The sequence below is a fragment of the Magnolia sinica genome, chromosome 9 (assembly GCF_029962835.1).
Source record: "Magnolia sinica isolate HGM2019 chromosome 9, MsV1, whole genome shotgun sequence".
Taxonomy (NCBI): Eukaryota; Viridiplantae; Streptophyta; class Magnoliopsida; order Magnoliales; family Magnoliaceae; genus Magnolia; species Magnolia sinica.
The window spans coordinates 51,679,873-51,701,973 of record NC_080581.1 but is presented as its reverse complement, the minus strand read 5'-3'; the positions used below and the strand labels follow the sequence as shown (position 1 = coordinate 51,701,973).

At 38.4% G+C, this 22,101-nt stretch overlaps 1 protein-coding gene across 3 annotated transcripts in view; it reads right to left on the bottom strand.

The window, feature by feature from the left end:
* The window catches only part of LOC131255430 (uncharacterized), a 72,360-nt gene extending 50,688 nt beyond the window's left edge, over positions 1 to 21,672 (bottom strand). The window contains exons 1-3 of one of the 3 annotated variants that reach the window (XM_058256137.1): positions 21,477 to 21,672; positions 21,199 to 21,296; positions 8,012 to 8,154 (exon numbers count right to left, since the gene is read on the bottom strand). In XM_058256137.1, coding sequence (XP_058112120.1) covers positions 8,012 to 8,154; positions 21,199 to 21,243 — 188 coding nt within the window. In that variant the 5' untranslated portion in view covers positions 21,244 to 21,296; positions 21,477 to 21,672. The remainder of the gene's footprint in view (positions 1 to 8,011; positions 8,155 to 21,198; positions 21,297 to 21,476) is intronic. The other 2 variants (XM_058256136.1, XM_058256138.1) reach the window with 2 other exon arrangements.
* Positions 21,673 to 22,101: the final 429 nt, after the last annotated feature.

The following is a 22,101-nucleotide window of genomic DNA, read 5'->3' as shown; positions in this document are numbered from 1 at the left end:
GGATGAAATAAGATGGAGGGGCGGATTGGGATAAACGTGGCTTCGCACCACGGTAGTTAAAACCTTCGAAAAGGTAGGGCTTCGCACCCACTTTAATCTCAGCCCTTCGAAAAGGGAGGGCTTCACACCCACTTTAATTTATCCACAACTCAGAAACTCAGAGAATAGAAAAACCACGCAGGAATTTTATTCAACTTCAATAAATCAAAAGAACTAAAGGGAGTGCCTATTTATAGGGAAAACCCTATACCTCAAAACTCGCGCCATGTGCGCAACCTATTACTTGGCGATGAAGTAAACTAAAATAGAAACCAATCAAAGAAATCTAAAGCGTTCATGATGTTCTAAATAACATAAATAAGCAAAACCTAAAATATGAAATCAATCCGACTAGTGGGCCACGATCATGAGATCCCATGATGAGCTTTTCTTGATTATCGGGCCCACTCTTTTGAATCAAAACTTCGTCTTCTAACTAGGAGACCCTCCCTGGACGTCGTCATTGAACCAAATTGCCGGTGGGGCCCTCCTTTATATGTACGTGCGTAGGGGGGGTGGTGTGCGTGCGCGTGTGGGCGTGTCCTCTCTCTCTCTCTCTCTCTCTCTCTTCCTTCATTTCAAGACTCTCTCTCTCTTACACTAGTCTCTCCCTCTCGCTCTACATTAGTATAATAGAATTTAATATTTAATATTTACTATTTACTTTATTTATTAACTAATTTGATATTTAGTAGTTACTACTCAGTACATAGACCTTAGTAGTTAGTATTTAACTCGTAGCTAACATATATCTTACTTGTTTGTTTTATACTTTCATTGTTTGTCTGATACACACTTACCCATACACTAGCACGCTACGGTCACTACTTACTACCTACTACCTAGTATCATCATGTCTTCTTCCCAATCTTCTACTTTGAAGCCGAAGTCATAGACCCGGGTAGGAAGCGCGGGAACTATCAAAGTGCCGGTGAAAATCCCAACTAGTGTGTGATCTATGCAGATTCATAAGTTCCAATGGTATTGGCCAGCATAAATCACGCCTTGTGCATACATCGGGGGCAAATGCAAGAGTATGTCCCAATGTTACTCTAGAAATTCGTAAAGAAATCATGGGGTACATGGACAAGCATGCTAAAAAAAAATATGACACAGCAGTTACACAAGAAAAATTTATGGAGAGAGAAGCTTATAGGGACATCAATGTAGTAGATTTGGATGAATCTACACCACCTACATTCATAGGGCGATCTAAATCGGCTGCCGAAAGAGCCCGTGGGCATGAGCCTATGCATGGGTGGTGTAAACCGCATCCAGAAGATATGGTTGACCAAAGGGGTAAGGGCAAAGGACTTGCCCTAGCCATTTTAGAAAACCGATATAAGAAGGATAGAAAAACCACGATTCAGTACATTGCAAAGTGGTTGTATAAAGGTGGTGTAGCTTTTAACACAGTAAAGATGAAGAGTTTTACAGTAACAATTGAAGCTATAGGTTAATTTGGACCTGGCTTGAAACCCCATTCCTATTATGAAGTAGGGGAGAGTTGCCTAGAAAAGGAGGTGGAGTTTACTAGAAACTTTTATCTCCGAATATAAAGAAAGTTGGAAAATCCATGATTGTTCGCTAATGTCCGATGGATGGGCCGATAAATTTGGTTGGGTTGATAAATTTCTTGTAAATTGTCCAACTGAGACAATGTTTTTAAAGCCCGTGAATGCGTCGCTCCATTCCCACACGGCCGCTTATTTATTCAAATTGTTAGATAGTGTAGTTGAAGAGGTAGGGGAGGAATATATTGTCCAAGTTATCACGAACAACGCAACTAATTATACAACTGTTGATCATCTTCTTATAGAGAAGAGGCAACGTTTATTTTGGACATCATGCGCGGCACATTGTGTAAATTTAATGTTAGAAGATATAAGTAGGTTATATTTTTAAGTAATTGCTGAGACTAGGAGAATCACAATTTTTATGTACAAGCGTGCCCTTCTTCTCCATCACATGAGAAACCACCTAGGGTGTAACTTGCTTTGTCCAATCATGACTTGATTCGCAACAACTTTCTTGACACTACAATGGTTAAATTCAAAGAAACCTAAACTTACGACTTTTGCAGTGTCGGTCGATTAGAATAATGAAACACGGTCAAAGAAGGCCGAAGGAAAGTTAGTCCAACAAACCATTCTTTCCCAATCATTTTGGAATCAAGTGGTAAAGGCCTTAAAATCATCGAAATCCTTAGTGCGTTGCGACTTGTGGACGGTGATGAAAAGTCACCCATGAGCTATATTTAGGATGCGATGGAGAGGGCTAGAAACAAAATCATGAAACACTTCAACTATAAAGAACGTGATTACCGGCCCATCCTAAATATTATAGATTGTAGACGGGACGGCCAAATGTCATTCTCATTGTATTCAATTGCCTACATCCTTAATCCGGTCGTATTCTTTGCATCCGCCGATTAGACTGCGGTAGCGACGATGCATATGGTTGGATTTCTTAACACTTTAAAAAGAATGGTTCCAGAAAAAGATGACCAAGATAGAATTTCTTGAGAATTGGACTTCTACATGAAGAGTGCAAGGATTTGGTCAAGAGAGATTGTTATTAGGCACAGAAGTATGAAATTCCAAAGTATGCAATGTTACGAAGTTTTACTACTTACAATGTAAGAAGTCTAAATGAGAAAGTGTCTAACTCAAACTTATTTGCACAACCGACTAGTGGTCTATGTATGGAATTGACCCGACTAGGAGGGATCCAGCACTATAAAAGCTGGCCATGAGAATTCTTAACCTTGCAAGTTCTTCGAGCACAATTGGAGTACATTCGAGTTAGTAAGCTTTACAACTTAAAGTTATATAATAGACTTTCAATTTCAAATTTCAATGTTAAATTCCTAGTTCACATTCTAAATGTTAGGCAGATTCACACGAAAAAAAAAAAAAAAAAGAAGAAGAAAAGAAATCGCATCGAACAAAAGAAACTCAATGACCTGGTCTTCATGCAATATAACCAAAAGTTGTCGGAAAGATTCCAAGCTAGGCGAGAAAAGCTTGGATTCTATGATCTCATCAGCTTAGATGATTTGGAGGTAGATAGTGAGTGGCTTATAGAGACAAAAGATCTAGTCTTTGCCAATGAGTCCCTTACATGGGCACAAGTCGAAGACGCCACTTATGAATCGACATCTTGCAAAGGTTCTCAACGGCGAAAAACAAGGGCGAACATTAGCACGGGGCCTATTAACAATCAAGGAGAAGAAGATGATATTAAGATTTTGAAAGTACAAAAAGATGCTCGACCATTAGAAGTGGATGAGCAATTTGGGCGGACAGATGATGAAGAAACAGAAGAAAATGAAGTGTACATTGAAGAAGGAGATGACTCTGATAATAATGATGGGGATGTGCTATAATGGGAGAGGGAACAATGTCTATAGTAGATTAGTAGTTTGTAGATTTTGTTTATTAATAAAAGTATTAAATTTTTATTAATAAGTTGTTGAGTTGTTAATTTTTAATTTTTCACATCTTATGGTTAAAGATTTATTAACTTATTAGTTATTATAGCTTAGATAGTATAGTAATCAAGGTATTCAAAATCGGTTACGTGACGGTAACAGTCATAACCATTACGCGTTACGGGGTCGAAACAGCCGTAACAGCCATTACAGAAAAACGGGCCATAACGGCCCTATAACGGTCCAGTAACAGTTTTTTTCAAAAACTAAAAAACGGTCGTAACGGCCATTATGGCCCGTATCATAACGGTAACAGTGGTGGCCGTAACAGCCACCGATACCATTTTGGAACACCTTGATAGTAATAGTACACAAATTAGTTTGAAATTTGAAATAGATAAACAAAACTATGAGAGTAGTTAAGTCTTTATGGAGAAAAAAAAAAGAAGCAGATTTTCCCCTTTTTCAAATTTTTTTCATTTTTTATTTATTTTAAAAAAAAATTGTTGTGCGATCGCTTATGTGATTGTGAGATCACTCAAGCAATCAGGCATAAGCGATCTCTCGGGATCGCTTAAGCCATTTGATAACATTGCTACCAGCTCATCTAACGAGTGGGAGACTTTCATGTTATGGAACACCATGAAAAGATGGGTAGGTTTCTTGCATGTATGCAAGTTTTTACTAGCCGAAAATTTGGATATTGCTCCTGAAAAATAAAGAAAACTGATACAACAATAAAAGGATATCCCTCTCCCTCATGCTTTCATTATTTGCAAAGATAAAGATTAGAGGAGAAAAACACATGGTTGACACGCATTTTATCTGTTACTGACATGGTGCTCTGCAGGTGTATCATTCTAGAATAGTATGGTACACCTCGGGAGCACCCAAATACATGACTGTTTTCAACAGTTCCTAAGAGCGACTAGCATGTAGAGGAGACGCACTGGTATTTTGACAAAAGTTAGTTCTGTGTTGCTCTCATCCTCATTTTCTTTCTGGTGCATAGTAACCTCAAATGCAATGATTTTGGTACAATACATAGGGACTATTGTCCATACTAGTTATTCCAGTATCCTAGTGGTTCTTCAATGGCTCTTTTACATGGTTTGGATATGCATTGTGAATTTGCAAGATCTTTATGTAATTTCCTTGTAAATCACTTCTCTACTGTATATAACAAGAATTGCCACTAGCAAAAATTACACACAATTAATCATTGAAAACTACTAAACCATGTAATAGGAAATGAAGTGATAAGGGCTTCTAAGCAATTGAATAGGCATTTAGGTAATTCAGGACGAAGCTGCTTAACAGTCTTCTCTCAGCTAAAAGAGTACCTTTTACAGCCAATTCTCATCCCGTCTCTCCCGCGACTTAAAACCCGCTTCGCCTCTCACAATGTGCATTGATTGCACCTGCCAGTTTTAATAGTATATATTGATGTAATGATGGAACTCTCACTAACCTATTCCAATGATGGACTAAGGGAATCCAACAATTTAATTAACGCATTGCAATGGTCCCTGCAGATGGTGGGACCAAGCTGCAGTGTAAGCAGTATGCCAAGGTTGGTTCCAAGAGCCCAGGTAAAAGAGAAAGGCTGATGTATATCGGGAAGCCAATCATAGAAGTTCTGCCAATCTAGGAAAAAGGGCAAGTAGACGATCATTATGATGATGATGATAGATGTTACAAAACTGATTCCTGTTCTGATTCTATTTTCAGCAAAATAAGATTCATAAAGATGACTTCAAATAGCTAGGAGAAGGCTATGATGTTGATAATTGATGTCATAGGACTATAATTATTGGTGTTAGAAAGAGAAATGGATGGAAACAAAACTTTATTAGACCAAAGAAGAAAACGTGAACAAAAGATATAGGATGCTAAGAAATCATCCACCACCCCCAAAACAAAGAAAAGCATGAGGACAGCCTCGCTAGGCAGCTAGAAGAGGCCTTCCATAGGTGAGTTTGGAGAACTCCAATGGAGTTATTTTACATCAAAACATGATTTTTGTGCACAGTGTGATCCAAAACTGAAATCAGACCAGGACACATTTGATGAGAAAAATTGCGTTTTAGGGTGTGTTTGGTCTGTGGGATTAAATGGTATTGAATTGTATTAGATGGGATTAACACCATTATTGTGCAATGATTGCATGTCTGGAAATACCATGGTATTTTGGCCATCCAATCCCATGTTTGGGATAAAATTCTTGCTACAGGAAAAACACTGGATTAAGCAAAATCCTGTTTGGTGGACCATGGAATTGTAATCAACGAACCAAATTCACAACGGATGCCGGTCACTTGTACATGTATATAACCAGAATGTCACGTGCAAAGGGTATATGGATGGACAACATGGATAAACACATGCATCAATGTGTAGCCCACATGTGTAGTGGATTTCAAAATCCAGAAATCCCACATGGGACCAAATGCAATTCCATCCCACCTATTCCCAACATTTCCCATCCTCCCCAAACGTCCAATGGAATTTGCACAGGACCAAATGCAATTCCATCCCACCTAATACCATGCGCCAAACGCCCCCTCAATTATTATTTTTTTCATTGTATTAGGAAGAAACAACCACAAATACATGAGTTTCATGCATTAACATTTGACACGGAAAATATAGATTCCCCTCCCCAAGATTACCTGATGCACGTGGTTTGCAAGTGATTGCATGCATCTACAAGGAATAGCCTCGCCTCAAAATGGGGCGAGGACACCCTAACGTCATAATATATATATATATATATAGAGAGAGAGAGAGAGAGAGAGTCATGCTCACATGCGCACCTTCTTAGGTGAGCACCCGTGTGCACCTTTACACACGTGTCATAGGCCCAAAATCCGAATTGTCCATGTGATGCGGTGCCCCATGAAACCCCCAGGGCCCAACTTTCAACCTGATCCAAAACTCTTGTGGGCCATAGCAAAGAGAGGCAAATTAAGGGAGGTAATTGTTTCCTTTTGCCATGGCTCACCAGAATTTTGGATCAGGCTGAAAGTGGGCCCTAGGGCTTTCATGGGGTGCCACGTCATGTGGACTGTTCAAATTTTGGGCTCACATCACGTATCAAAAAGTGCTCACAAATTCTCATGAGAACCGATTCCCGGGTGAGCATTTCACTATGTGTGTGTGTGTGTGTGTTGATAGGTTAAGGCTGATCTACAATTAGGCCACTTTTATGTTTTTGAAAACTGTTTGTTACTTAAAATACAATTTTCAAGTATTTATTTAAATAGAGATATGCAATGTATAAATTATTTCATTATTCTATTCGATAATTGATCTCTTTTACTTAAAAAGTTAGTGCATTAAATAAAACCATGCACATAGCTCTATATATATGGATACAACCCAAGCGTATGAACCAATGGTTTTAAAGTCAAATGGGATCATAAAATCACAATTCGCAACAGGATTGAAATAGTAATCTTCAAATGATACGATCGTAAATCTCAAATGATAAGATCCTAGAATTTTTATAATCCTTTCATAAAATATAGAAAATTTCAAATAATATTCATAAAATCTTAAAAAATAGGCTAATGATCAAATATTTATTATTTTATCATTCCACATAATATATTGTAGATAGTTGTAGAATATGTTAGTAAAATAAAAAAACATTTTTTTGACATTATTTCAATAAAAATTAAGATAAAATTTGTCATTTCATTACTTCGAAGGTTTTAATAAAGTCACTACGAAAGTGTAATGATTAAATAGAAGGAGATTATTAGAGGTCTAAACTCTGGGAATCAAAAAAATAAATGATTTTCAAAATTGTGCCAAATCATTATTTTAAAGTCTCATTTAGATATATTACGTAATTAACAGATAAGTATGGCCACAAACTTGATGACTTTTAGGTAATGTTCCCCTCAGAGCATAAAAGCCATCATGCTTTAAAGTCATTACTACAAATTCCTGATGAGGCCTTCTAAAAACATATAATAAGTTTTTCATGATCATATGAATAATCAAATAAACCTATTGAGTTTAAAATTGCATAATTTCACAAAACACAAAAAATAAAAAAGCAAACTTTGAATTCAAGATGCATGACATGATGTATAGGCCTTTAAGTTGACGTCAAACAATAAACCCCCATCACCACGATAAATATAGGCTGACATAACTGCATCAGTTCATGAGAGCATTCCAGATGAGTCATAGATTAATTTGGTGTCTTGACTAGTTAAGACGCAAGAAATTATAAGAAAAAGCTCCACAATTAAGGTCAAAGAGGAAATCCAGCGTTAGTCTCTTATTAGAAAGAATTGACAAAAAAAAAAAAGCAATTGAACTTTTCTAAAAGATTCTTAAAGCCCCCACCAATTTAATAACATTAAAAAATCAAATCTAAACAAGTATAATTTGGATCATAAATGGGGATTTGAATCATACGATTCATTTAAAAGGTATTCAAATCATTTTCCCTAATATTTTAGAAACTGGAGTCATGGGCATCACCAAGTGGAGAGTGAAAAAAGTTACAGAAAGAATGCATACCGTTTTCTTTTGGACCGGCCACCATACAAATGACGAGTGTCAACATTGCTCCCCCCCAATCTCTCTCTTACGGGTCGCTTACTTCCTGATGGTACGTAATCAGAATGACTGCCATCTGATATGGTATCTGCTCTCTTTACAACCTGAAAACGGTATAAGAAAAGGTGATTCTAGGGAAGAGATTTGTCATCCAAAACCAAGCTCAGAGAGTCAAACACACTAGCCAAGTGTTAACTCTTCAATTCAATTGAGAGAAACAAAGACATGTTACTACATGCAGTGAACACCCACTTTTTGTTTAATGGCGCAGTTAATACCCAGATATTAGTATCCCACTAGATATTGAGGATTTTTTATTTTTTTTAAAGAAGAAATTAAGGACAAACTTTTCTGAGGATATAATGAGGAAGGAAATTGTTAATAAATGCCAACCTATGCAACCTAGACACAAAATTGTGGTCATGCCAACCCATACAACTTAGACACAAAATAGTGGTCCAGCATCTGGCTCAAAAAACCAGACAAACCAACAAACTATGTAGTTATTGCCTTAAACAGCAAGCTTTTGAATAAACTGTATATATAACATGTACATAAACAGACATGCAATAATAACTATATAATACTATATACAACAGAACAAGATATAATTTAATTATCAATTTAGTCCAGGAGTCAGGTTAACCATCTTCTCACTCACTGCACGGTGGCGTGGTCAGCTTGTAGTTATCTGTTCAAATTGTTACAGGTCAATTTGGTGATGCCAGCATAGATTGGAAGTTTGGAGCCCTTCTAGAGGAACAGCCCTTTTCTTCTCTCTTTTGTTTTCTTTTTAGAATAACATTTGTTAGTACTCAAAAGAGGAAAACAAGAGACAGATAGAGCTGTCCTATAGAAATTATTCCCTGGACCAGAACAGCAGCATAAAATATAGAATTCATGCTGAAGCGAGTTCAATACCCTAGGGTCAACAATACTTGGAGAGGTGATAAACAAGATGTTTAGCCTCAACACCAAGTCTCTGATATTACCACAAAGGACAACCTTCATGGTTCTAGCTGATTTGCCTCGACCCATTCCAAGATCCAGTTCGGAGACCGTGTCACATGGATGGAGCAGCATAATTGTCCCTACCACCATCAAACCCTTGAGATTTAAGTTCTGCCTTCACATGGTACATCGTTCCCCTCAGCTCAAAAATGATCAAAATAACATCTCTATTTCATTCTTTTTCTTACTAAACAAAAAAAAAAAACAAATAATAATAATAATAATAAATAATCAAAAAAAAAAAAAACAAAAGAAAAACAACTTCTTTGGGATCTTGGTTTTGTTGCTACTCGTTGGTCCTATTGAAAGCAAACAAAGATGGTTTACGAACAATGAGGAGAGACTAAGAAAGAAGAAACGACAAATGGCTTCATGGCCTCTAGTTTGAAAGAATATAAAGGTATCATTATTAGATCTCTAGGGCATTGGAAGAAGGCGGTGAGAAGAAACAAAATTCAAATGGTGAGCGAAGTAACAAAATTCCCTATTTTTCTAAATTAAAAACAAAAATCGATTCTTGAATTACTCGTTACCCAACAAACAAGCGACATAGAAGGAAAAAAAAAAAAAACTCAGATTATAGTTGCACGAAACATGAAGCAAATTGGCAACAAATTCGGGTTTGGGAGCAGGGAAGCATCTGCTCCAAAATGTAAGCAAGTATAAATAGGTAGGAAGTGGGAAGGACATAGTCTGAAGTGGGGATTCGATGCAAAGCAGCACACCAGCACTTAGAAGGATCTTACAACCAGTGATTTAAAACAGTATATTGGCCGATACTATCAATACCGCATGTTGTCGATACAATATACAGGAGAGTTATTAAATTCCCTTGTATCACCAAAAAAAAAAATCACAATGTATCGCCAATACATTGCAATATATCAATTCATTGCGATATTTTGCCAAAAACCCTTCATAAAATTCCCCCGTATCGTCAATACCTGCAATACATTGCGACATGTATTGGCGATACGCTGAAATACATTCCCTTACTGGAGATTCGAAGAAAAGAAATTGCAGAAACAAAAAACCACAAAAATCCATTCTCTTAAATTTATTTGGGGGAATCTGTTTTTGTACTTGTATTGTATGATTTATGAATTATATGAACTCATTTTGGATATAATTGCATAAGACAACAAATAGTTTAGGATCGTGTACAAAGGAAACTTGTTATCCATACTTGGTTTTTTTGATTTTTTGAATTCTATGCAATCATGTCTCTTTCAACGTATTCTAAAATTCCGTTAAAATGTTCCATCATTTCCAATGTTTCCCTCAAACAGTGATACAACCCCTGATACATGCAATATTTCTCATGCTATACCAATATGTTTCCATATCCCAAGGGAGGGTCTGATACATGCATCAATGCCAATATTCAAAAGGCTCATATTTTGAATCTTTCATATACTTCAAAATAAAACCATTGGAGTTTAGGCCTTAGATCTGGATTGCCATACAAGTCATGCATATAGTTGAAACCAAGTGGCAACCCATCCACAACTGAGTCAGCAATTTGGACAGTGAGAATTCTTCTAAAACTATGCCATGTGTACAGTTAAAAACTAAGTAGACATGCACAGTTGAACCAGTGATGTCGACGGTCTGGATTGTTGTACAACTATGCCATCTGTACGGTTGAAAGTTGCCCACCATCAATAGTTAAACCTGCAATGTGGATGATCTGGATTGCCGAACAGCTACACCATGTGTACGGTTGAAACCAATTGGCCCACCATTCACAGTTGAATCAGCAATTTGGATGGTCTGGGCTGCCGTTGTACAGTTGAAACCAAGTCGCTCACCATCCATAGTCCATCCATAGTTGATTCATCAATCTGGATGGTCCAGATTGACGTACAACTGTCACATAAAGAGTCACCACCATAGTAAACATTTTTTTAATGGTGCAAAAATAAAGCAGAGTCCTGCTTGTTCTTAGCTGGATTCTAATTTTTCTTTGGGTCCAGCTATTTGGATAAAACTACTATTAAGGGTTACAAAAAAGTGCTCAAAATAGTATTTATTTGGATAACCTGTTTATGAGCAAAAACTGTTCGCACGTGAAGTGGAAGATAAGCCCTGTAACGGTTGAAATTTTTTTTGTATAAAAAGTATCGGCCCCATATCAGCCCACTATGGGCCTATATCAGTCCATTACGGCCCGTATTGGCCCACGATGGGCCGATATGCCAGTACGAGCACATATCGGCCCATCGTGGGCCCATAACGGCCATTATGGGCCATTTTTCTCAAACCGAGTGCGTATGGGCGCACATGTGAGACAATTCCACCACCTAGTTTTTGGACACCTATTCATTTCACTCCCCTTCTTCCATCTCTTAATAAAAAGATCCATAGCCCTTAAACTATGTTATGCAGACAAACTCTCTCCTCGTATAACCTTGTAATCCTTACATGTTGATTGTTATGTTTTCCTAAGTAGAAAGAAATCTATTTGGCTGGTATAGGATCCACTTTTGAAAGTTACTAAATGTTCATCTCTCTTTTTAAAGTATGTGTTTGCTAGAGCTAGATTGCATACCATAGCGAAATCAAGGATAGTAGTCCCATCTCATTTCACCCAAAACCATATCCTTCACATATGCTCTCATATCCTCTACTTTCTTTTCCTGCATGTCCATTTAAGTCTCCTCCTAAATATCCTCCCTCAGTACAAAATTCCTTGCACTAGTCCATCCATATCCTCCCAAAATTGTCTCTTGATTCTATACTTTAACCCTACCTGTAACATGGATGCACTAAAAACTTATTTTTTTGAAAATTGATAAATTTATTAATAACACCAAAGGCACAAAAAGAAAACAAAGACAACATGAGAGAAAACAAAAACTACACCGAGAAGAAAGGAAAAGAATAAAAAATTACTAAGAAAAAAAAACTAAAAATAACAAGCAAAAACATTAGAGCTTGAAGATACAAGAAATAATACTACAATCTGGCAAAGAGATGCTAGCAGACCAATCCGAAATATCCCAGGAGATTGAAGCTGCCACGGTTGCAATAAAAGAGGAGGCATTCCTGAAGCTATGATTGCTTCTCTCTCCAAAGGCCCCCAAAGAATGGCCATAATCAATAGGTGTCAAATCGCAGCGAGGTCCTTGTTAGCACTTCTGCCATGCCAAGCGAAGAACAGATCCACCAAATTGAGATTGAAGATAGAGAAAGAAAGGCAAACCAAACCCCTCGGGTGAATGAACAATGCACGAAAAGGTGGTCAATGGACTCCTCATTGCCCATGCACAATAGGCAATAGGCAGACATTAAGCAAAACCAGACCATGCTTACGCAAATTATCAATGGTGAGGGCCTTCCGCTTAGGGGCTGAGGAGGCGGCACTGAGAATCTTGGACAGGGAACCCATCAAGAAATTGCCAAAGATATCAAAGACCAAGGGAGCGTTTAATGCGAAGGAATTCCTCCAGCTTTAAATCCGACAGGTTCCTTCTATAAGGGAGGCACCAAATTCCAGAGCCCAAGTTAGAGAAACAACTAGCAATAGAAATGGATTGGTCCACCACTATACGAGCCAAAGAGGGAAAGAACTCGAAGAGGGCCTAGACAAATCCAACGGTCTATCTAGAAAAAGATCTGGGATCCATTGCTGAGAGATAAAGAGAACACTTCCTACACTTTTGGTATCAAAATAGCTATCGCCTTCCAAACACATGAGGCTCTATAAAGGGAAACCGGATTGATACACCAACCCCCTTTGGATGAGCCATATTTACTAGCAATAATTTCTCTCCACCAAGTCCCAGCCTCCTAACTGAAGTGCCGGATCCATTTGCTAAGAAGGGCAAAATTAACCAAAGCAAAGTCCCGGATACTACCTCCCCCTTTTGAGTATGGCTTGCAGACCTTGACCCAGCTCAAGAGGTGAAACTTGCAAGAATTTGAGGGAAGTTCTCAAAGAAAATCTCCCCTCGACTTATCTACCTAGATAGGATAAACTTAGGATGGCGAAAGAGGGATAAGAAGTATGAGGAGAGGTTAGAAAGGGATGCTTTAATGAGGGTTAGACGACCACTTAGGGAGCGGGTGTGGCACTTCTAATGGGCCAACTTCCTATCCATGCCTTTAATGACCACGCCCACAAGTGTTTAGCAATCTTACCAATACAAAGCAGGAGACTGAGATAGGACGAGGGAAAGAAGCTAGCCTTACAATTGAAAGTATCCGTTGCGTGAGAAAAAACAAGGGAGTCCGTATTAATGCCCAGTATCTCACTTTTAGAGAGATTGACTTTAAGGCCTGAGACCACCTTGAAGCAACAGATAATTTCTGAAGGTTCTCAACTGAATCCTCCTTAGCCTTGCAAAAGAGAATGGTGTCATTGGCAAACTAAATATGACTCATAGAGTGGCCAGAGTTTGCCATCTTGAACCCATTAAAGAGGTCAACTGACTCACCTTTTCTTAACATCCTATTGAGGCCTTCAGTGGCGATGACAAGAAGAAGGGAGGGAAAACAGGTCACCCTGCCTCAATCCCGTGAAAGAGAGGAAGAAGCCCTTGAGGGAGACATTAACCAAAACAGAGAATGTGGCAAAGGAGATACAAGCGTTAATCTAGTTGCGCCCACTCAACCCAAGCCAGAGACGGCCCGATTAATGTGGTAAAAAAACTTTCCCAAGATCAAGCTTACAGACTACTCTCCTCCCAGACCAATGGCAAGAGTCAGATGCATTCATGGGCGATGTGTGCACAATTAAGGATTTGGCTATGGGCCATGAATGCACCTTAAGCTTCAAAAACTACCCTGAAGAGAGCAGGATGGAGTCAGGAAGCCAAAACTTTAGCGAGGATTTTGTAGGGACCCGCTAGTAAGCTTATGGGTAGAAAATCCTTCAGATGGGAGGCCCCCTCAATTCGTGGGATGAAGGCGATGAATGAACACCAATAGAGCAAGGAAGTTGATTGTTAGAGAAGAAATCAGAGAAGAAAACAATTAAGTTTGACTTGATTAAGTCCCAAAAAACCTAAAAGAAGGTTGGGAAAAACTCGTTCAGACCGAAGCTCTGTCTCTACTGAGGGAGAAAGCAAACACCTTGATTTCCTCTTCAGAGAAGAAGGATTCAAGGGTCGTTGACTCCTTGGCAAAGATCTTAGGAAAATCGAGGAAGTCTAGTTTACGACGGGTCCAACCTTCTAAGGAGACAGGTTGGAGAAGAAGAAGACAGTGTGATCGCAAACTTGTTGCTTGTTCTCTACACTAGAATCATTGATAGAGATAGAACTTACCTTGTTATAACAAGCCCTAGCACTAGCTATGCAATGGAAGAATCGAGTACATAGAACTTATCTTGTTACAACAAGCCCTAACACTAGCTATACAATGGAAGAATCGAGTATTCTTGTCTCCTTCCTTGAGCCAGAGGACATAGGACCTCTACCTCCATTTAACTTTTTCTTACTTAATTTTACAAGAGTGGACAGTGTAGAGACCTCCCGCACAACTTTCTCATCTGAGAGTTGGCCTATCTCCTCCTCTTTAGTATTAAGGGACTGGATGGCTACAAGAGAATTATTAACATCAACCTCAATGTTGTCCATGGACTCCTTTCTCCAAAGGGCCAACTTATTTTTATTAACTTCAAGTTCTAGTAGTGGACAAAGCTAGGAAGACTTGCAATGGATAGAAAAGTCCATCAGCTATCGACCATCAAAGCAAAACCTTCAATTTTGAACCACGATAACTCAAATGGAATGGGCTTAAGCCCCAGCTCTCCTCGACAGAGGTAGGTCGAGGCAAGCCTCGCTGCAAAACCATTGGAAAGAAGTCCATCCAGTCAGGCGAGAGAGAATGAGGGGGATTGACCATTCAACTAGGTAAACTTAACGTCTTGGAGCAAAAGGTCGATGGGATCATTTCTGAAAACCCACTCAGGGAAGAACCTCATGCTTTTGTAAGATGGTCGTCATTCAACTTCTCAAAAGAAAAACAAATCACATTAAAATTAACCTCTGAGACACGAGAGCAGTGACCATCTATTCCTAATCGCATCAGGTGTTCTCAAAGCAAGCACCTTATAGCCAAGTGTTGAGGGTCAAATGTTGCATATTGGACCCCATCTATTACCTAGTTTTATGAACATGATAATGTTTAATGTCCTATTTTAATCATGTTTGTGTTGCAAGATGAATTCAAGACCTTGGATTGAAAAGGATGTTAAAAGCATGGATTTTACACTCAAGAATCACCAAAGCCAAGATTGGATCTGATGAAACCAAGAATGAAGAATGCACATACTGAAGATCCAAGAAAATCAAGTTAAGAATGAACAAAATCGGAGTTTTAAAGTAAAATTGTGTAATCCTCGACCAGTCCTGGCCTCTACTCGACCAGTCCAGGCTACGCACGACCAGTCCTGGACACCACTCGACCAATCAAAGCTCGACCGGTCGAGCTTCCTCAACTCGAACTCCAGGGAGTAAAACAACTAAATTTTCGTCCTACTCGACCAGTCGAGGGTGTCCCACGACCTGTCAAGGACGTCCCATGACCGGAACGTTACGCAATTTTTGCGCGGACTGCGTAAATTTGAGACGGTTTCTAGAAATTTCCACTCGGTGCGAAAGTGTAAGACCTTAAACTATAAATAGAGGTCCCTAGGGCATCCCTAGGCATCATCTAGGATTTGAGGAGTGGAGCAAACACGTGGATAAGCCGTCGCCAAGAGTTTTTTCTTCCTTTCCTTAGCTGTTTTTATGCTTTTATTAAGAGATTCTAGTTTAATCATGTCTATTGTTGGCTAAACCTCTTAGCTAGGGCTAAGAGGTGAAGCCTGTAGCGTGATGAGATGTTTCTATTGCTTTGATTCATGTTTATATTGAACTCTCCTTGATTTTAGTTTGATTATAAGGAATACTTTCAGTTTTTAATGGCTTGTTGTGACTCAAATTACAATGGATCTGCGATAGCTGTGAGTATGTTCTTTTCATGTATTGAGATTGTGAATTTCGGGAATCTTGTTGTTCACCATCGTCCCTTGGGCATGGTCGGATAATGGAATCCTCCCTAACTCTCACAAATCTCTCAGATTGGTTTTGGGATTCGTAAATCCTATTGTTTGCCTTGTCTCATGGGCATGGTTTTGTGACGGAATCACTTCCAGTTCTCACACCTCTCATCCATCGAGAATTAGGTCAAAGGAAGTTCAGATTTGATTTTATTGAAATATCTTCCAATTGGATAGGATGGGACTCCGATTCCAATTGTGTGACTTGAATCAAGCATAGATCTCCCTGATCTCTACAAGTGGATCCTTGGAAACCCTAGTTTCCCACCTTTGAATTTCTTTAGTTTTTCATTCTCTCACAATTACTCTCAAATATTCCAAATTTAGGTTTTCGTCTTTTTCTAGTTCTTCTTCTAGTTGTTTTCAGAATACGCACAAGATTAGTCCTTGTGGATTCGAACTCGGTCTCACCAAGATTATTACTACATCACAACCCTACACTTGGGGTTGTGAACACCAAGGTGTTCTATATCCATTACAATACGGCCGTAAAGGCCAATATGTATAGGTAACAGTTGTAACCGTTACGCGATATGGGGGTGAAACAGAGCAGTTGGTTTTTTAAGACCATATCGACCGTTATGGGGCATAATAATCGTTACCCCTGTAGCAGTCGAAAAAACTACTTTTTTTCTATTTGAATCCATTTTTCTCCTCATTTTTTTCACCTTTCTTATTCCAAAAACTTTCCTAGAACATTCTACAGTAGATATAGACCATTCTTAATATAGTTTTTAAAATTAAATCTATAAATTGAAGCGATTTGGGTGAATAAAAGCTCCGAGGGCCATTTTTCAAAAACAAAAATAAAAATGGTATCTATTCTTTTTATCCGATTTCTAATTCTAATGATTGATTGTGATGTGTAAATATTAGAAACACATAACCATGTTCATAAATTCACTAGATAACCAGATACAATGCTCTCTCCAAAAAGTGAACCGTTACGCTACCATAAACATATTCAAAACAAAAAATGAATACATATTTGGAATATTTACATTATTTTGTATTTTCTAAATATTTTTTCAGAATTTTTCAAGCAAAAATAAAATTTAAAAAAAAAAAAATCAACCATTATGGGGGTCATAACGAGCATTAGTCGTTACGCCCCCGTATCTGTAAAGGTGGTGACCGTTATGGCCACCATTACCATTACCGATACCAAATACCTTGCTTACAACAATTAAATAGGGACCATAGATAGCCAAAAAGATTCATTTGAAGTCAGAGGACGGATATTTGAAAACCACATAAACGGAGAAGTCTCCGATGAGAACATCCTCTTTGACCTAGGACCTAGAGTCTTAGGCCACCAAAATACCCCCGGCAGAGCCTAGGCATCCAAGGACACCGTCTTTATGAGAGGATCCCTAAATGGAGTCCATCAATGCACGACTAACTGACTAGATCTTAGACTCTTGCAAAGCAATGCTCTAAGCCTTAAAGCAACGATAAATATAATTGTGAGAGCTCTTTTAAGCATACTCCTAGGGCTGTGAACATTCCAGGAAAGGATCTTCATTGAGGAACCTGCTTTCGCCCTCTTCCCTTCCTCGTACTTATGGAACTAGAGCAAGCTTCATAGTTGATCAAAGATTCTAGGCTGACGATCTCTCTCCGGCCTCTAGGAGATTTGTGAGTTTTTTTAATCTCCTAAGCCATCGGGGCACCTCTTGCCTCAATAAACTAAAAGAGGGCGACATAGTCACCATCCCGATTGCCAAATGACACACCACCTATATCCCAAACTCAATGAAGGCCTCCTCAATCCATTGAGGGTTTCTACATTTTGAAAGGATGGCATTGAATGGAGAGTGGGGCGAGGAATCCTCTCTTAACACAAGTTTTGTCAATAAAATCCTACCCTTACTCTCCTAACATCTACAACTTTATCTTTTAATCTTTACCTAACACTAACCCAACCCCATTTCTATTATTGTCCTTTCCTATAAACCAAAGTCTATATCCATCAATTTCGATTGTTTTAACCCCTTTCCACTTGGTCTCTTGAACGCAAGCTATGTTAACTCTCTTCATTCATCATATCTACTAACTCCATACTCCTACCTATCATGTCCCTATATTCCATGTGGCAAGATGACCTATACACCTAAACTACCTACTTTATATGCACATCCAAAATGGCTCAAGAACTGTTGCCTACTTCTCACACCAACCAGGCATTGTTGCAACACGTCACTTCTAGAGGACACCCTAGCCAACCCTTGCCCGTTTCTCATTATAACGGGGTTCACATGCAATGTATTGCTTACAAGGAATTCCCTAGCATGAGTTTGGAATGTCATATTGTTCAAATTCATGATGAAAGTTATGGCATAAGTTTGATGCTAGCCACCAACCTGACACACCCTCCTTTATCCGGGTTGGGGACCAGTAATGAGAACACAAAACTCCCATAGGTACAATGTAATAAACTATTACCTACGTGGATTACAATCAAGCTCTATCTAATAGTATATTACATCAGGGTGTCTCGTATCTGTTACGATACGGCCGTATCGGCCGATACGTAACGGTCGTTACGGGCCTTTAAAAAAAAAACAAAACAAAAAAAAAAAAAAAAAAACTTGCCTTTTTTTCCTTTCTTTTCTTCTTCTTCTTCTCTTTCTTCTTCTTCTTCTTCTTCCTCTTCTTCTTCTTCTCGGGCAGCTGCGGCTACGGCCTTGCTGCGGCTGCGGCCGCGGCCTTGGCCTTCTTCCCGTTCTCTCTCTCTCTCTCTCTCTCTCTCTCTCTCTCTCTCTCTCTCTTTTCTTCTCTTCTTTCCCTCTTTTTTCTTTTCGGTTTCCCTCTCTCCCTTTTTTTTTTTTTTTTGCAGGTATACCACGGACCAGCTAGCTGCTGTAGGTACGTGTCACGCTAAGACGAGCACTGACACTCCTCGAGCTCCGAGTTGTACGAACGGTTCAAAGTAGATCAAAGTTATGGGCTCCACAGTGATGTATTTATTACATCTACACCGTTCATCTATTTTCAAAGATCATTTTAGAGCACTCCCCAAAAAAGGAATTATATCCAAAGATCATCTGGACCACACCAAAAATAGCAGCGGAGATAATGATTTTTACCGTTAAACAATTCGTAGGGCCCACGGTAACGTTTATTTTCCATCCAATCTAATCGGACCCGAGTGGGCCCCACATGATTTATATATTTTATCCATGCCGTCCATCCATTTTGCCACGTCATTTTAGGTTTGGATCCAAAAAATTAGTAATATCCAAATCTCATGTGGACCACACCATAGGAAACAGTGGTTATAGAATGCTCACCATTAAAAATTACTTAAGGTCCACTATAATGTTTATTTTCAATCTAACCTATTAATTGGGTCACACTAACGTGGATGAAGGGAAAACACACATGTCAGCTTGATCTAAAACTTTTGTAGCCCCCAATAAATTTTTAATGGTAAACGTTTAATTATTGTTGTTTCTTATGGTGCAATTCACCTGAGCTTTGGATGTGCCTCATTTTTTGGGCTCATGCCCTAAAATTTTTTGGCAAAATGGATGGACGGTGTGGATATAAAACATTCATCACGGGTGGGGCCCAAAAAACTTTGACATGTGTGCTACACTTCACAATCCGAGTCCCGCCTAATTCGAGCCTTAAAAAATTGTACACAAGACATATATTAACTTAAAATTTAGCAATTAAATTATGAACTGCAATTGCTAACTCACAATACCAAAATCAAGTTGTTTGAATAGTTTTAATTGTTAATTTGTGGACTTTTATTTTTTAAAATAGGGCCTTTTGATTTTTTTCATGATTCACTATCCAATAAATGTCCGCCAATTCATAAGTGGGATAATGAAAATAAATTGCATGAATTTGGGGCTGATTTGGAGCATAGATTGGTCCTCCAAGTCAGCCCCAAATTGGCAACGCCATCTACCTGAATTTAATTTTATTTTTTTAAAGAACTATTGGGAGAAATGATATCAAGTTGTTAAGTATATAAATTAGATATTTAGAAAATTAAATATATGAATTTTGTAGTCAAATTCAAGTTATTTGGTGCAAAAATTAATCAGACAGTCCGATACAACTTCTCACCAAAGGGTGGACCGTTACACCACCATAAACATGTTCCAATTTATAAATGAATGCATATTTGGAATGCTTAGAATATTTCGGATTTAATCCATATTTTTTCATTTTTTTTGGTAAAAAAAAAAATTTGCACCGTTACGCGCCGGTATCGCCGTTACGCCAACCGATACCGATACGGGACACCTTGTATTACATAGGTTGACTAAATCAAAAAGTTAACAAAGTATTCTAAATACAATCCATAAAAAGTTGCATCCATTAGATGATTGGTGAGTGGGATTTGGTGTTTCCCTACCATGATACATCCAGAGGGGACCTTCTAAACAATTAGGAGAGTCTAATGTTAGATTCAAGAGGATGATCTTGTTTTGGGTTTTGCTACTTTGGTGAGGTGCTTTTGTGCGTTCCTGTGGATTCCAAGGGTTTTTTACAAATCATTTTTGTCAGGGGTAACTCTTGCAGTGACCAGAGGTCACTCTTGCTTATTCCCTTGGATATTTATTTTTTTAATCTTCATTGATCTTTTCCAGATTGGTTTTGTTCTTGCTTCCTTTATTAATGAAACTTATCATTGTCAATAAAAAAGAAAACTGATAATAAGTACCGATCAAAGTTGCTGTGAATAGTGCATAGTGGTGATAACCAACATAATTAGGCGATATAAAGAAATGTAACAATCTAATGCAGTGTCCCCAAAAGTACACTAGAAGTTGAAAATTCCATCAATCCAACAAAAGCATAAAAAGGAGTCGAAAAATGACATTATCTGCCCTGGAAAAAAAAAAGTTACTATGGTTGGAATGGCAAACACAGAAGATCAAAATGATAAGAGAGCAGGTTATAAAAGAATAAAAAAAAATGACAAAACTCTTTTTTTCTATATGACCTTGAAAAAATGAAATCTAAAAAAAAAAAAGCGAGACGGAAAGAAAGCCATAAAACACATGTACACGTGCACGTAAGAGTAGGTAAAACCCGTCAAACTTCAAGATTAAGTAAGTAGAGTTACCTGACCGCTACGCCCCAGGGTGATCGTAACCTGGGGCCTCGACATTTTTACTTCTTCTTCAGCGGAATCAGATGAGTTCCAGCGGCAGCTCCCTCGCCCTAGAATTTATTTGTATTTTTTTACAAAAAGACAAAATCAAGGAGATAAAATCTTTGCATAGACATGTAAGAAATATATATTGAAAAAAAAAAAAAAAAAACAAACAAACAAAACAAAACAAAACAAATCTGCAAATGGAGAATAAGAAAAATGAAATAACACGTGGGGTAGAGACAGACCTCACCTCATCACGGAGAAAAAAAAGAGGGAAAAAAGAAAAACAAAAGCCAAAAAAAAAAAAAAAAGGGACGGAAAAAGGGGGTTGGGTTTTTATGAGCAGGGGAAGCAACGTTCAATCGGTATGCTGATTGTGGGAAGCGAGAATAAGGGTTTATTTGTTCAACGTATGGGAATGGAGTGCCTCTCTGTATGTATTAACTTTCTTTGGGCCCTCTCCTCTCTCAAAGGCCAATTATATATGATAAGTGGTCCGTATTTCTTTCAAAGTATACACGCTTTCTCAGTTCTGGCAATTGGAGCCCACATCTCACTAATCCAAACCATTGATCAGTTGAGAACCATTGCGGATGGGCATTCTTCTAAGAAAATATCTTGCAGATTGGAAGATACCTGGACAATTTGTATATTCTGCTTATCAACCGTCTCTCTTTGGGCATGGTGATTGAAACGCTAAGATGGTCCTGTAAAATAGATTCTCGAGGCATGGATTCATTCAGTGTTAGAAACAGCGATTGCTCACGCAGATTGGCAAAAACATCGGCCATAACTCATTATTGAAAAGACGTGTTTACTGGACAGCCATTAAATTGTAATTCCTCAATTCTGACGAGAGTTGTATGTTCC